Raw genomic sequence first — 16,504 nt, forward strand, 5'->3', positions numbered from 1 at the left:
TGCAACACAGAAGATAGGCAATAGGGATGGGGGAGAATTTCTCCCCGAAACTTCGGGGGGCCGAGTGCCAACGTGTTCGGCCCCCCGAAGTAGTTTCGGGGAGAAATTCTCCGCCCCGCCCGCCCCCCCCCTCGGGACGGGACTTACCTTTTCCGAATGTCCCTCCCGGCGGCGGGTCCCGGCGGCAGTTCGTCGGGTCTTCGACAGGGGCAGAGGCGGCAGCCGGTCTTTTGACCGGCTGCCGCCACCGCCATTCCAATAAAAGTAAAAAAAAAAACCAATGCCCCCATGATAGGCTACGTGACGATTCACGTAGCCTATCACGGCTAGATCTGCAAAGTCAGGCGTGATAGGCTACATCAATCGTCACGTAGCCTATCACGGGTGACTTAAAAAAAAAAAGCGCGTACGCAAATGGCGGCCCCCATAGGGAGCCGCCATTCACGTTCCTTATTTGGTCACTGTAGTCTACGTAAAGATTTACGTAGACTACAGTGACCAAATAAGGAACGCGAATGGCGGCTCCCTATGGGGGCCGCCATTTGCGTACGCGCTTTTTTTTTTTTAAGTCACCCGTGATAGGCTACGTGATGACTGACGTAGCCTATCACGGCTGACTTTGCAGATCTAGCCGTGATAGGCTACGTTAATCGTCACGTAGCCTATCACGGGGGCGTGTTTTGTTTTTTTAAAAAAACTTTTTATTTCGCGGCCGGGCGAGGCGAGGCGCCTCCTCCCCGGCCTGAATTTCGGCCGGGCGAGGCGGGAAGCCTCCCCCCCCGCCCCGGCCTGAACTTCGCGGGGAGCAGCAAAGTGCCTCCCCCCCACCTGCGAGACCAGGTAAGTGGCTTTCGTGCACTCCTAATAGGCAATGGATCTGACTGAACAGCAGTGCTGCCCCCTGCTGGTAGAGGGAGATTTTACAGAGCTGTTATTATTATGAGAGACTATCATCATCATACTGGGGCACAAGGCAGCTTTACAGCATTAAAACTTGTACGATTAAAACCTATAAATAGAAGTATAAATAGAAATATACAAAAATTAAAAGTATAATTAAATCATCAATAATATTAAAATTGTATAAAATATCGAAATGTTAAAAGACAACAAGACATATAGTATCCATCTGTCCTATTCTCACAGGTCCAGACTAGCTGTCCCCAAAGGCCTGCTGGAACAAGAAAGTTTTTACATGCCTGCAAAAACAAATCAAGGAGGGTGCCCCTCTCGCCTCCCTGGGAAGGGAGTTCCAGAGCCTTGGGGCAGCCACCGAGAAGGCCCTCTCCCGCTTTCCCACCAGACGCTTAAGGAAGGAAGAGGTCTCTCCAAATTACCCGTTAGGTATTCCCTACACCACGCCACAGCCCTTGAAGGGCTTTGCTGTCAATACAGCATCTCCTATTTTGAATTCCTACTTTGTTTCAGGGCTGTCAGAAGTGTAGGAGAGGTGGGTTCTTTTTTTGGGGGGTGGGGTGGGGGTTGTTTAGGCTAGCCATATGCCCAGAGAACCTCCCTCCCCTCCCTCTCTCTTTAGTGGCAACAGGAGAAGCCCTGTTGTGGTGGTGTGGCCCAACGAGCGACAGATCTATTTTGTTCCTGAAGCAAAAGCAAAATTAAAATCTCCCCCCAGCTCTGAAAGGGGCTGATAAAAAAAAGTCAATGTAGATGGAGACCAGAGGCAGAAAAATGGCACGCACACCCCTTTTGGAATCTACCGCCTGAAAGTGAAATGGTAAAGCCAGTTCTGGGCACAAATTCACACAGAAGGCGAAATGGTAAAGCCAGTTCCGAGCACAACTCACCACACAGATACTAGGGGGCAGGCCCAGCACAACTACATGGCATCTTAGGGCCATGAAAGGCTTTTCCTCCTCTTCTCTTTCTATTCCCTTTTTCCTTGTGCCTTTTTAGGTTATAAGCCTGTGGGCAGGGACCGTCTTGTTTAATTGATTATATGTAAGCCACTCTGGGAGCTTTTGGGCCTGAGGAGCGGCATAAACATACTTGAAATCGATAAACAGAACACAACCAGGATTATCCTGATCCTGCAGATGCCACTGGAGCCATGATGGAAGCCTGCTGCTCATATCCCTGGGGGATCTGATACCAGTTATTCCCTGGCATCAGCCATCTTTTTTGAATAGGGCCTTAGTCCTGCCACATCAGAAGCAGGAGCCCGTTGAAAATGGAGCTGGAGGTTACCCAGGACTCTATTGAGAGAAGAGGCATGGGGGCGGAAAGAACACGAACCTCCAGTGCCTTGACTTGCCGGGATCGATCATCCTGGGTCCGCCGCTTGGACTCTACTTCCTGTTCCAGGTTGTGCAGGCGCTGGGCCAGCAGTTCCTTGTCCAAGACGGCATTCTCGCGCTCTGCCTGGCTGTCCTGCAGGGCCTGCTTGAGCCGTGTTACCTTGGGGAAGGGGAACAGAGAGGGTGATGTGAGCAGAGCAGGCCTCTTGCAGGGCTCAGGGAGCAGTACGTTTGAACCCGGGCCCCACCTCAAGTCCAGCACTTTATCCCCATACATGGCACCGACTCCCCTGACTGAAGCTGGACTAAGGCATTTCTATTTACATTTCACTTCCCACCCCTCTCAGCAGCAGCAACTCAGAAAACACTTGAATTTCTGCACGGCAAGGAGGCAACCTCCGGGACTTGGTCACTGAGGGACGTAGAATCATAGAATAGTAGGGTTGGAAGGGGCCTACAAGGCCATCGAGTCCAACCCCCCATTGCATCTGGTTTCTGCCATGATCTCTTCTCCGCCTGGAATCATAGAATCATAGAATAGTGGGGTTGGAAGGGGCCTACAAGGCCATCGAGTCCAACCCCCTGCTCAATGCAGGAATCCAAGTCAGAGCATGGAAATGTATCAGGTTTCTGCCATGATCTCTTCTCCTCCTGGCTGCATCATCCCGTGAGGTGTGCTGATACCTCAATGACCGGTGCAACTCTCCATTGACCTCGCTTTCCCTCCCCACTCCCACAGTGCAAGCTTGGAACCCTCTCAAGGGCTGAACGTTCTTCGTTTCCTGAAGGCCAGCTAAGAGCACCTGCATGACACCTCAGTTAAAGGTTTGAAGCCGCTGGCAGGGACCTACGTTTTTCTGGAGAGCCGCTTTAGAGAAGGAAGCCAAGGGAGATGGGCTAAGCCCCTCGGCCCCCCGCCTCCTAAAAGTGGGCTTGCAAATTCAGTTGTAACCGACGTCCATTTCCCTCCACATTTTGCCAGATTTGGCCCAGGGTGTGTTGGGACACTGACCCACCCCCCCATTCTACGCTTGCAAAAAACTTGGAGAACAATGGAACTTCATTTTGAAAAGGCAAATGTTTAGTCCTCAAGCAGTTTGGGCTGCGATCTGTGAACATAGGAAGCTGCCTTGTACCGAGTCAGGCCCTGGGTCCATCTAGCCCAGAACTGTCAACACTGACTGGAAGCAGCAGCTCTCCAGGGTTTAGGGCAGACGTTTTTCCAGCCCTACCTGGAGACGGCAGGGATTGAACCTGGGACCTTCTGCCTGCAAAGCTGGGGCTCTACCGTTGAGCTGCATCCCCTCCCCCATAGCGCTGCAAGAGGGTTCCCCGCTTTCAGCCCGTATCCCGAGCCAGACCCCTGGCTGTCCCTCTGGGGGTCCGCGACACCTGCCTCTTCCAAAACCCCTTTCTCGCATTTTGCTGGCTTCAGGTTTAAACCTGAAAGCGCTCACTCCATCCAGAAAGGGGCAGACTCTCTCTCTCACTCCCTGCCTTACCTCATCCTGCAACCTTCCCAGGTTATATTGCATCTTCTCCACTTCAGCGTTCCGGTCTTTGGCCTGCTTCTGAGAGTCCGTGATCTCTTTGCGGGATTTCTCCTTGTACTCCTCCAGTTGCAACTGCAGTTCGGACATTGTGCTGTGGGACTCTGCGGCCATTTTATCCAGCTGGAGGAAGAGAGGGAGTCCCAGTTAACCACAAGGCTGATCCTCAACTAGCACAATTTCCACCCCATCTCCCCCTGCCGCCACCCTCCCCCCCAAGTTCCATTCGTCTTCAGGGAGGACAGGCCTTCCATTACTAGACGCTGGGGACAAACAAAGAATTGGGGAGGTTCTCTTCATCTCTGAGATGTATAGATCGGCTTTTCTTAAGAGCTTCCCAGGAGCATCCGACTGGTTACTGATGGAGACAGAATGCTGGACTAGGCAGATTGCCATAGTTGAGAATAGAACCTCCAGGTACAAGGCAGTATAGCTCTGGGAACCAAATGGTGGGGACAAACAGGCGGCTATTTTTCATCTTCCCGCCCCACCTTTTTCTTTTTGTGTTGTGTCTTTTTAAGATTCTACGCCTGCAGGCAGGGACAGTTTTTAATTGCTTATTTGTAAGCTGCTCCGGGAGCCTTTTTTGGCTGAAGAGCAGGATATATACTCCTTAAATAAATTAATATTTATGCGTTCACATTCTGCTTGTGGACTTCTCGGAGACTTCTAGTGGGAAGCCGTGAAAGCAGGGCACGGAGGCAACGCCCCTGGCCCCCAGCAACTGATATCCAGAGGCAGACGGCCTCTCTACACGGAGGTGACGTGTTGCCATCATGCAACTCTAGTTGCCACCATCAGGGAGAGAAATTGGGAGAGACACTCCCAAGCAAGGCAGAGAGACACTGGCCTTCTCCTCTCGTTTGTTCCCAGAAGCTGGTATCCAAAAACAGATTGAACCAGTCAGACGATTGAACACGTTGCAAGCCTGGAGGAAAAGGCTCTAAACGCCTACTAGTCCTGATCGCGCTATGCTACCTCCAGTATGAGGGGCAGCGTACCTATGTACACCAGTTGCTGGGGAACATGGGCGGGAGGGTGCTGTCGCATTAGATGGACCCTTGGTCTGATCCAGCAGGGCCCTTCCGATGTTCTTACGTACACACCTCCAGATCACCTCTACAGATTGTTTTAGCTCGGCAAAGTTAAAAGAGGGCAGCATACGCTTGCAAATCAAGGGTGGCGCACCCAGGGCTCCCTGCCGCAGCCCACCTCTCTCGTCAGCTTCCCGATGTTCTTGTCCAGCAGCCGCTTCTCCTCTTCCAGCTCGCTCCTGGCTCGCTTGAGCTGCTCCTTTTGCTTCAGCTCCTCGTGATACGAGGTGTTCAGGTCCTGGTGCTCTCTTGACAGCCTGCTGAGGCTCCTCTGGGCTTCCTCCAGGCGACTCTCCAGGGACCGCTTGGCTAGCAGCAGTTCCTGCTCTTGGTCTGTGGCGTCCCCTAGGGACCCCTCCATCTGCTTGCGGTCAGCCTGGAAGGCGAAGCGAAGGCAGAGTTTGCATTAAAGAGGAGGGGAAACAGGGGGTGCGGGCGGGGGGATAACATGCACCACAAGAGATTTGTGGCTGCTCTTCAAACAGGTACAGAGGTCCTGCTGTTTATGATTCATACAGTGCCATGCATGTTATGTTTGTATATGTGCCACTTCGCAATGTACAAGAGGACAGATCCCTGCCCCAAGGAATGTACACTCTAAAACTGGACACAGGGGAGACAACAGAGGGAGGGGAGGGAAACGGAGGCAGAGGTAGACAGAGTGGGGCAGAATACGCATTTATTTCAATTTTAATCCATTTCCCTACATCTTGTTAACATCTGTTGCCGCCTTATATGCGAGGGATTGTAGGAGCGATCTTTCTAGCAGATGGTTTGTGATGCAATTAAACCAAGTAATCATCTTTTAAATCTTTGGAATCTGTGCAGCCTACGATCATAACGCCCAAGTCCAGGAACATGCAAAGGATTCAGTGTCCCAATCCCCCCAGCCTACATTTTAAAGATCAAAGCATGCTTCTAGTCCTCAAGGTTTCCCAGAAAGACCTGGAAGTGCACCAGCAGCAAAGGAGCATGGATCTAGATTTGTATGTCTAGATCCATTACATGTATATGAGGGGAGATATTCAAGGACTTGACAGGTTGTCACAGAGAGGAAGGCCAGGATCTCTTCTCCATCATCCCAGAGTGCAGGACACAGAATCATGGGCTCAAGTGATAGGAAGCCAGCTTCCGGCTGAACATCAGGAAAAGCTTCCTGACTGTTAGAGCAATACGACAATGGAACCCATTCCCTAGGGAGGCAGTGGGCTCTCCCACCCTGAAGGCATTCAAGACAAGGCTGGACAGCCATCTGTCAGGGATGTTTTGACTTGGATTCCTGCATTGAGCAGGGAGCTGGACTCGATGGTCTTATAGGCCCCTTCCAACCCTATTATTCTATGATTCTATCTCTTGGAGGTATTTATTTATTTGAGGCCTCCTGAACCAGGTCTGACCTAAAAGCCAGAATTTCTCACTTGCCTGTCAGAAAGGGATTTCAGCATCCCAAATTTGGAGTTTCTGCTAAGCACACAAGGCCTATTCATCAGTGTAATCAAAAGTTTACTTTAGCTGGGGGATACTGTTTGCTGAAGGAGAGATTATCCTGTTAGCTGTCCTTGCAGAAGCCATTGTTGCCAAGAAACCAGAAAGCTTTCCTTAGTTTGCACGCTAATTAAAGATATATTTGGAGAACGACAACAAGAAACAGGATTATATCTCTCTTTGAAGACCCTTCCATCACATTCTCAAGTTAATATGTACAGGTGACAGTCGGCAGAAAACATTGTTTACCTAAGATGGTGCTTGCTTCTTTGCGATTTGGCTGTTTCCTGAACTCTGCAAGGAGGGGAGGGGGATCTGCTAAAGGAGGGCTTGGATCAGATAACGGGCTAATTCAGATTTAGGCATCTGGACACCTGCAGAGCATCCTCTATGCATCAGAAACTAGTTCATGACTTAGCTACCAGTTCACGATTTGTCTCCTGCAAACTCACACGTGCCATTTTAGTGTGCGATCCAAAAGCTGGTTTCTGCAATTACCATGGCATATTGTTATGAAGTGTTATTGTTATTTTATACAGCAATATCCATATACGCATCTCCCTTTACAAATAGCAAAGGGCTGGATGCGCCCGATCTCGTCTGATCTCGGAAGCTAAGCAGGGTCAGCCCTGGTCAGTACTTGGATGGGAGACCACCTGGGAATCAGGCTTCCTGCACTGAGCAGGGGGTGGGACTCGACGGTCTCATAGGCCCCTCCCAACCCTATGATTCGATGACATTCTATGATGATGAACGAGAGTGTGGGTCTCTGCCCCAAGGTGCTAGCAATCTATAATTCAACGTAGGGAAACAACAGAGGGAAAGGAAAGAGGTGGAGGCACCAGGGTAGACTGGGAAAGAATATGCACTTTTGTTAGTACAAGAGGATTGGAGGGGGGAGAGATCCATTTCCTGAGCTCTGGAATTAAGGGTGAGACAAAAAGTTAAATACATTAAAAACTGTAGAGACAGCGACTAGTTCTTTCCATATTCCACCAGGAGATAAACAGCAGCTACCACATGACAGTGCTTCTCGCTGATTGGCGGCTGCTGTACACAAGGACGTTAAGAACCCACTGGTTCTGGATTAGGCCAAAGACTTCTCCAGCCCAGCGCTGTCAGCTGTGTTGCCCAGCCAAAAGCTTGAGACAAGGTCACCAGCAAGCCTTGAAAACAACAACACCCCCCTCCTCGTTTTGTCCTCAGCACCTGGTACTCTTCAGGTAGACAACCTCTGTACGTGGAGGTTCAATTCTCAGCTGTCACGGCTAATAAGAACAGAAGAGGCCTGCTGCATCAGTCTGCAGGGTCATCTAGACCACCCTTCCACAACCCAGTGCCTTGCAGGCCATACTGGTTGGGATGACAGGAGTTGTTGTCTAACACATCTGGATGACAGCAGTCGGAGGAGTCTGGTCTAGGCTGACAATGGCCTGCCAGATGCCTCCAAGAAACCCACAAGCAAAGGCTGAGGGCAACAGCCGTCCTCCATGGATCGCCTAGGTCCCCTTAACTGCCATGGCTAAACAAAATGGCTGCCCTCACGGCAAGGCCTAGATTCTGGAATCCCAAGTTCTGTGTCCAGCTCAGGGATTGATTCTTTCTCCTTTTGGTCTTTGTCTACCCTGCCTAACAAAGGCCTAGTGTGGACTGGGATGTAGTTCAGTGCCACAGTGTTAAACGAAGAGGTTTAAAAGAAAAACTGGGAGCCAGGGACTCTATGTCCCCCAAGTACCTCCAGCTTGGCAACCTTTTCCTTCAGCCTGGCCTCCATGCCCTGCCAGTTGTCGGCAAAGTGCCGGTGCTCCTTGAGCTGTGTCTCCAGGCCCAGGATCTTCCGCCGGAGGTCGTCGTTCTCTTCCTGCGTCTCCCGCAGCGTGGACTCAACAGCCTTCTTCGTTTGTTCAGTTGCCTTCTTCTCACCCTCCAATGCAGCCTTTACCTGCAAAAAGGGGATGGGGAAGGAAGCAGGGTGGGGAAGGAGCATGCGGGTTAAGCTACAAGTTCATCTTTTTTATGCTTTTAAGTTACTGGTCCTCAGGGCTGCAGAGATAACATTTGGAGAACATACAAGGCAGGAGATCTACGTACTACGGGACCAAGGTTTAATGTCAATGGTCGATTTCCTCTCAGGGTCTCTCATGGCATATCCATATCCTCCAACATTTCACATGTGAAAAAAAGAGGGTCATGCTTGGAACACCCCAGATATCGTAATAAGGATCAGTGACCGAGCCCATCTCTCCTTATTACACACTGTTAAGGCTCATTTCTGCTTGCGTATTCATTTGCTCTGCGATAATCCTGTCCTCCACCAAGTTAAAAGCCTAGAGGGTACTCATTCTTTGGGTTGACAGATCGACTAGAAAGACATACATTTGCCTTAAGGTACATTTTGAGGGCAGAACAGCAGGCTGCGCACTACACGGTGCCTTAAGATTCCATGTGCGTGCATTTAAATGTATCTGTGTGGGAGGAAAGGTGGATCCGTTCCCCACTCCAAGATTTAACTTTGCACCCGAGGGCAATGGGCTACTTAAGGAGGGGCAGGGCAGGCCACAGTGCATGCACAGCTCTGTCCCTGGACCCCTTGCCGCCACCACCACAACCCAGCATCTGATGCCCGAGCCAGCCACCTCACTTTGCCGAACAGTCGGGCCGCCCCTGAAATCCAGAAAAAGCAAGAGAATTCCAGAAAAACGTCTATTTCTGCTTCACTGACTACGCTGAAGCCTTTGATTGTGTGGATCACAACAAACTGTGGCAAATTCTTAAACAGATGGGCGTACCAGACCACCTTGCCTGTCTCCTGAGAAACCTGTACGAGGGTCAAGAAGCAACAGTAAGAACCAGACACGGAACAACCGATTGGTTCAAAATCGGGAAAGGAGTACGACAAGGCTGCATATTGTCGCCCTGCTTATTTAATTTATATACAGAGTACATCATGAGAAACGCCGGGTTGGATGAGTCACAGGTCGGAATTAAGATTGCCGGGAGAATTATCAACAACCTCCGATATGCAGATGATACCACCCTAATGGCAGAAAGCGAAGAGGATCTCAAGAGCCTCTTGTTGAGGGTGAAAGAGGAGAGTGCAAAAGCTGGTTTGAAACTCAACATTCAAAAAACTAAAATCATGGCATCTGGCCCCATCACTTCCTTGCATAAAGAAGGGGAAGAAATGGAAGCAGTGACAGATTCTATTTTCTGGGGCTCCAAGATCACCGCAGACGGTGACTGTAGCCATGAAATTAAAAGACGCTTGCTCCTTGGGAGGAAAGCTATGGCAAACCTAGACAGCATAATGAGAAGCAGAGACATCACCTTGCCGACAAAGGTCCGTCTAATCAAAGCTATGGTTTTCCCAGTAGCAACGTATGGCTGCGAAAGCTGGACTATAAGGAAGGCTGAGCGCCGAAGAATCGATGCTTTCGAACTGTGTTGCTGGAGAAGACTCTTACGAGTCCCCTGGACTGCAAGGAGGTCAAATCAGTCCATCCTAAAGGAAATCAACCCCGAGTGCTCATTGGAAGGACAGATCCTGAAGCTGAAGCTCAAATATTTTGGCCACCTAATGCGAAGAGAAAAGTCACTGATGCTGGGAAAGACTGAAGGCAAAAGGAGAAGGGGACGGCAGAGGATGAGATGACTAGATAGCATCACCGATGCAATGAAAATGGACTTGAGCACACTCCGGGAGAGAGTGCAGGACAGGAAGACCTGGTGTGCTATGGTCCATGGGGCCACGAAGAGTCAGACACGACTGAACAACAACAACAGGACCGCCCCTGAGACGGCAAATGCCGCTCTCTTAGACCTTGCTCGACATTTCAGGAAAAGTGACAGGCAAACCGAGCAGCCTCAAGCAAAGGGCAGAAGCATTTGCCTAAAGTGGTTTTGCATCATACATGTGCTTTCCTTGGTGAAAGATTTTAATTATCTCTTCCCACCCCATTCCTGACAAGGTGCAGGTTAAGAGACAGGAAGCATAATTGGTGGAGTGTTTAAATGCTGCCAGGAAGGGACCCATAACCACAAAGGGCACAGAAACTGTGGCAAGATCTACATGTGCAGCAGAATGAAGGTGGCAGTCAGTCTGGAGGTGGCAGAAAGGGCTGTACCGCTTCAGATGGCAGGCAGGTGATCACACGTTTGAATGTTCTGCATTTCAAAACTCTGCGAATAATACAAAATCAGAACAGATGGCAAAAAATGACTGGGCTAGACTATTTCCACCCAATGTGGAAATGCTTTCAAGTCACAGGGTACGTGGTTTGTTGCTGTTTTTAAATGGGGAGCGTTCAAAGCCGGAAACGCAGACAGGTGGCCGGAAGTGGTGCAGTCTATTCTACCACCTCTTTCCCAACGTCATTCTACGCATGTGCAAAACCAGGTCTCTGTCTTTCTCATGCTTGCACATTTCTTTCCACTCTTGAGGGCTAGAAACGTGAGACCGTATGCTGTGCAGAACTGCAGAAGACCCAACAGCCCTGGTCGCTGCTCTCTCTTCTATCCCATTGCCTCCGTTGGGGCGGGAATGATCTAGATCAGCAGTGGGGAACCTCTTTCAGCCCAAGGGCCAAATTCATTTTCGGAGAAGTTCTTGGGGGCCACATTCTAGTGGTGGGCGTGGCTGAAGGCAAAAGGGGTGGGGCCAAACACACCAGCATAGTTTAGCTTACCGCTCTCCCTGCCAGTCACTAAGCCTCAGGAGAGACATTGCAACCTTTTCGAATGGGGATATACTGCGCAAAAGCTGGGAAATCTCCAAATGATTGGTGGTGGGAGGAAAGGGGGCATGGCCACATGGGCACCCCCAGAGGGCCAGATTTGGTCCCTGGGCCTGAGGTTCCCCACCCCTCCTACGCCCTCCCTCCCGATATAATATTCTTTATAACTTGCGTTTCCCATGGTCCTTCCGACATATGCAGAGTTCTCCCCTTTTAGCTTCACAAAAGAGTCCCCTCTCTCCCAAGTTAACCATCAGGCAGGGAGTTAAACTCGTTTCCAAATCGCCAAGACCCGTTCCTCCCAAATCCTTGCCTTGAACGCCTCCTCGTACTCCTTCTGTAACTGCTGCACGTTCTGCTGAAACTGCCGCTTCAGCTCCTCTACCATGCGGTCGTGGTTGGCCGCCTCATCCTCGAGCTCCTCCTTCAGGGCGACCAGCTCCCTCTCCCGCTGGCGCAACAGCTCGTCCTGGGTCTGCTTCTCCAATGTCAACTCCCTCAGCTGCTCCCGAGCCTCACGCAGCTCCTGGCAGGAGGGAGAGGAGGGATTTAGCAAGATTCACCAAGGAAACAAGAGCCCAACACTATGGAATTGGCAAGGCAGGTGCTGACCCAAGAGGAAGAGAGTTCTCACGCTATGAAATGTGGTCTACATGGTTAAAAGGTTGTTAACAGGAGTGCATGTTTTTATTATCAAGCAGACAGCATAACCTATCAAGGACCCAAGCAGTCATCGGTGGTCTATATGGTTAAAAGGTGGTTAACAGGTTATCAAGCAGGCAGGATAACCTATCAGGGACCCAAGCAGTCATCGGTGGTCTATATGGTTAAAAGGTGGTTAACAGGTTATCAAGCAGGCAGGATAACCTATCAGGGACCCAAGCAGTCATCGGTGGTCTATATGGTTAAAAGGTGGTTAACAGGTTATCAAGCAGGCAGGATAACCTATCAGGGACCCAAGCAGTCATCGGTGGTCTATATGATTAAAAGGTGGTTAACAGGAGTGCATATTTTTTATTATTAAGCAGACATAACGGGATGCTACAAAAACCTTGGGATCCTACTGCAAAACACACTCCACAACCCCTAGTCTTCATTCTGGTAGCTTACAGCCAGGGAAATACACTTACACAGCCAATTCCAATGACCATCTCTCAGCTTAATAAGCCAAGGAAGTCTGCTGTAGCGTCGGGCTCAGTGTAAAACGAAGAAAAAGAGAACTGTGTAGGGTGAAGACCAAAGGTCCATCTCATCCAGCATCCTGTTTCCCACAACAGCCAACCAGATGCCTTCAGAAAACCCACCAGCAAGACCCGAGGGCCACAACTGTTCCCCACCGTAATGGGTATTTGCAGGCATTACTTAAACAGCACATGCAAATATATGAGGCACTATGATACAGTTCTCCCCAAGAGCCCACCCCCCGCAGAACCTCAATCCTTTGCGCCAGCCGCAGGAGTTAACAGAATGCTTTGGCAATTAGCGCCAGCCACGGGAGTCTGCTTAGCTCCACTTTCTGTCCCTAACCAGGTTTGAGAACAGACGAATTTGTAGGCCAGCAACAACAGCAGGGCCACATCTCCCCTCATCCCTGACATAGGGACACGGGAAGCTGCTTTACACTGAGTCAGGCCCTGGGTCCACCTAGCCCAGTTTTGTCAACACAAGACTGGCAGCAATGACCCTGCAGGGTTTCAGCTGGGGCTCTTTCCCAGCCCTGCCGTGGCTGAACCTGGGGCATTCTGCTCACAAACCAGGTGCTCTACCACTGAGCTGCGGCCCTTTCCCCATTGCTGGCCATGCTGGCTGGAAACGATGGGAGCTGTAGTCCAGCAACATCGGGAGGGCCACAGGTTCACCATCGCTGTTTTGGAATCGCCGAGGCCTCCGCAGGCAGCCCCACGGTCTTGGCCTCACTTCTGTCGCTGAGCCCCCACGGCCACCCTGCGGGCTGCGCGCACCTTCCTGAGAGTGTCGGCCTCTCCGGGGTCCCCCGCACTGCTCCGGGCCTGATCCACCTCCTGCCGCATTGCGGAGCAGCGCTCCCGCACCTCCCTCAGCTCCTCCTCCAAGTCCTCGCGTTCCGTCTTCACCTGCATCAGTCTGAGGAAGGCAAAGTGGGGCAGTGGGGTGGGGGGAGAGGGAGAGGAACAAGATGGGACCCCATTAAGCTGCCCCTCACTGCCAGGACCTCAAGGGCAGTGGGGTAGGGAACTCAGGACGCCCCACCTGGGTGAAGGGTGGCCTGGTGGTGGTTCTACCCGCTACCTTGGTTCCTAGACTGGGAGAGCAATCCTAGGGCCACTAGACACTGTCTGGAGGGCCACAGGACTTCTCGGTTTCCTGGCCACGGAGAGAACCGCGGCAGCTGCAGCTCTGTGCTCAAACACTGGAGTGTGGGGAGGGCGAAAGGGGGTGTTCCCGGGGGAGGGAGCGGAAGCTCCTTCACGCTGCTCCCTATGGGGTCTCCAGGCCTGTTCCCACCCCTCTCCGAAGCCATCTAGCCAAGAATGCCGGGAGTGCGGAGCATGGAGGAGAGGATGCCCCCCGTGCTCTGGCCACTTCAGAGGCTGGCGATGATCTCGACCCTTGATCGGGGCAGGGCGGATGGCTCAGGGAAAGAAGGGCTCACTCCTGCTTGGTGCTGCGCAGCTCCTCCTTGTTCTTCTGACACATCTCCTTCCAGTGGTCCGTCTCCTCGCCGCTCTCCTGCAGCTCCCTCTGGAGGTTCCTCACCACGGAGTTGATCTTCTGCCTCTCAGCTTCCAAGCTGGCCTGATCCTGGGCAGGAACAGGGCAACCCGCAGTCAGAGGGGAAGAGACGCTCCGACAAGGCCGCCGCGTTCTGTCTTCCAAGGGCCCAGCTGATTCCCCAGCATCCTTCTGGGTCTTTGGTGGAAACCCAGGGGCTGGTGGGTAACAGCTGCACACTGGTCCACGTGTGACGCCAAGACTGTCAGGGTGGACACTGAGCCCACAGAATCCCGGAGTAGTTCTGATTCTGAGGAAGAGCCGTCGCTCCTGGGAGAGGAGCGCGCTCCTCTTTCCCAGGGCCCACAGCTGGCAGAGATTCCTCCCACTGGCATTCCTGGCATAGATAGCAGTCCTGGGAGTGACAGAGCGCGGGAAGCAGACGTGGTGGATGCGCGACGCCGACGCAGAGAGCGGCGCCAGATGGAGGGCGCGGAAAGGAGGCGTAGTGCCCGGTTGGCGCGCAAACAACGGCTGCGCCCAGAGGATCCAAGGGAAAAGGGGAGGGACTCTCCCTAGTCCTTAAGATCAGGGGTCTGCCAGTGATTCCCTTTCAAACGGGGACCAACTGTTCCAACTTAGGGCATAGGTACTCTGCTGCTCATAGCCAGTTGCTAACAGTAGAGTTGTTAAGTTGTAAAAGAGGAATAAAGCTTTGAAAAGAATCCCTTTGTCTGTGTCTGGACTTGGCTACTGGATTAGACTGAGAGAGGCCTCCAAGGAGCCCTTGACAGAGACCATAAAGCAGTGGCTGGGGTCAGGATGCTGTTTCCTTGGGCATGGAGCATGCCCGCTGCCAGGGCCCATGCTGCCAGACACCCTCATCAGGGAGCTGTCTGATACAGCGTCTGTCTACTGGTCTATCTAGCTCCATACTGACTACTCTAGCAGGCAGTGGCTCTCCAGGGTTTCAGAGAGGAGTCTTTTTGCCGCCCTACCAGGAGATGCAGGGAACTGAACCTGAAACATCTGCGTGCCACGTATGAGCTTTACCCTCTGAGCCGTGGCCCTTGCCGCTGCAGCTTTCCTTTCTCACTCTGCCCATGGATCGGAAATCTAGGCCTCGTTCACACAGAAGGGGAGATGAGGAGGTAAACCTCTTGAGCGTGCCATTTCTGATGGTGGGATAGGGCCCATATGATGCAATGCTTCCCCATCTCTATCCCCCTCAAATCCCTGCACAACGAAATCTAGCATGTCAGGGAGAGGGTTTTCCTAGAACCCTTCTTCTTGATGTGCTAGTCTTCTATGTGCGAGGAACTCTTTTGTTTTGTATGGAGGAGAGAATTCCATCATGTGGCCTGTAAATTGGAAATGGTACAGCCCTGAAACAGGTACAGCTGCCTGGTCCACGGCTTGTAGGACCTAGGTCAGGGGTGTTGAATCTCTTTCAGCCCAGGGGCCGGGTTCCGTTTCAGAGCAGCTCTTGGAGGCTGCATGCCAGTGGTGGGTGGAGCCAAAAGCAAAGGGGTGGGGCCAAAAATGCAGCATATTTTAGCTTAAAGTTCTTGCTAGTAATTAAGCCTTAGGAGAGGTGTTTCAGCCTTTCAGAATGGGGGAAAACTACAGAAAAGCCAGGAAACGACCAAACCATCAGGGCTCAGGGTAACGGGCAGGGAAGGGGCTGTGGTCTTCTGGGGCCAGCTGGAGGGCCAGATTTGGCCCCCAGGCCAGAGGTTCTGCATCCCTGAGCTAGGCTGCCATTTTACAGGGAACTGCACCAGGCCCGATGGAGTAGCCCCATATTGGGGAAAACTTCTCCCGCTCTCACCTGCGAGACGTCCTCCATGTTGCGCCGCAGCTGCTCCATGTCCTGCTGGTACTGCTGCCGGACCCGATCCAGCTCCTTGTCGTGGCTGGCCACCTCTTCCTTCAGGGCTCCTTTCAGAGCTGTCAGCTCCCGCTCCCGCTGATGAAGCTGCTCCTCTTGCTTCTGCTTGGACCTCAGGACCTCGTCCAGCTCCTCCCTGGTCTCCATCAGCTCCTGGGGCAGCGAGGAGGAGGAGAGGAATTAAAGGCTCGAGGACCGCCAGAACTTTCCTTACCAAATGGGTCTCTGCCTGCCTTACAGTGGGCTGCAGGCCTACGCAGGCTCACAGAGGCCACTTACTTTTAGCAAAGCGTCCTGGTCCAGGTTGCCTCCCAGAGGCTCTCGGAACCGGTCCAGCGCCTCCTGCATTTCCGTCAACTGGTCCTCCAAGTCGGTCATCTTCGCTTCTGTCTGTTCCTTGACCATTTTCACTTCCCTCAGCCTGAAGAGTGTTTAACAAAGATGATGCAGCAGCAAGATGGATTTTATCATCTCGACTGATTTGATTTATGTCCCGCCTTTCCATGCAAAAAAATGGCCCTCAAGGTGGCTAAGATTAAAATAAAGTCAGTTTAAAAGACATATAGAAATAAACTAAAAACACAACGATAAAAGAAATAAAGAACCAGCACCCAACCCAATAGAACCTGCTTCAGCCAAAGGCCTGCTTGAATAAAAACAACTTTGCCTGCCAGCGGAAGGACAGCAAAGAAGGAGCCAACCTAGCCTCCCTTGGCAGGGAGTTCCAGAACCTGGGAGCCACCACCAAGAAGGCCCTTGATCACATATAAAATGGAATCTGGATTCAAAAGGAAAACAGGTCTAA

The 16,504-nt window shown here is 51.8% G+C and overlaps 1 protein-coding gene across 3 annotated transcripts in view; it reads right to left on the bottom strand.

Moving 5' to 3' along the window:
* CGN (cingulin) overlaps positions 1 to 16,504 on the bottom strand; it is a 91,397-nt gene that overhangs the window by 20,081 nt on the left and 54,812 nt on the right. For all 3 annotated transcript variants that reach the window (XM_084823500.1, XM_084823501.1, XM_084823499.1), the window contains 9 exons: positions 15,979 to 16,120; positions 15,640 to 15,852; positions 13,750 to 13,898; positions 13,079 to 13,220; positions 11,431 to 11,643; positions 8,120 to 8,326; positions 5,018 to 5,275; positions 3,758 to 3,928; positions 2,254 to 2,415 (listed from right to left, as the gene is read on the bottom strand). In XM_084823500.1, coding sequence (XP_084679626.1) covers positions 2,254 to 2,415; positions 3,758 to 3,928; positions 5,018 to 5,275; positions 8,120 to 8,326; positions 11,431 to 11,643; positions 13,079 to 13,220; positions 13,750 to 13,898; positions 15,640 to 15,852; positions 15,979 to 16,120 — 1,657 coding nt within the window. The remainder of the gene's footprint in view (positions 1 to 2,253; positions 2,416 to 3,757; positions 3,929 to 5,017; positions 5,276 to 8,119; positions 8,327 to 11,430; positions 11,644 to 13,078; positions 13,221 to 13,749; positions 13,899 to 15,639; positions 15,853 to 15,978; positions 16,121 to 16,504) is intronic.

Source organism: Heloderma suspectum, chromosome 17 (assembly GCF_057233095.1).
Source record: "Heloderma suspectum isolate Gila_16-S chromosome 17, 16-S_ref, whole genome shotgun sequence".
In the NCBI taxonomy this organism is placed as follows: Eukaryota; Metazoa; Chordata; class Lepidosauria; order Squamata; family Helodermatidae; genus Heloderma; species Heloderma suspectum.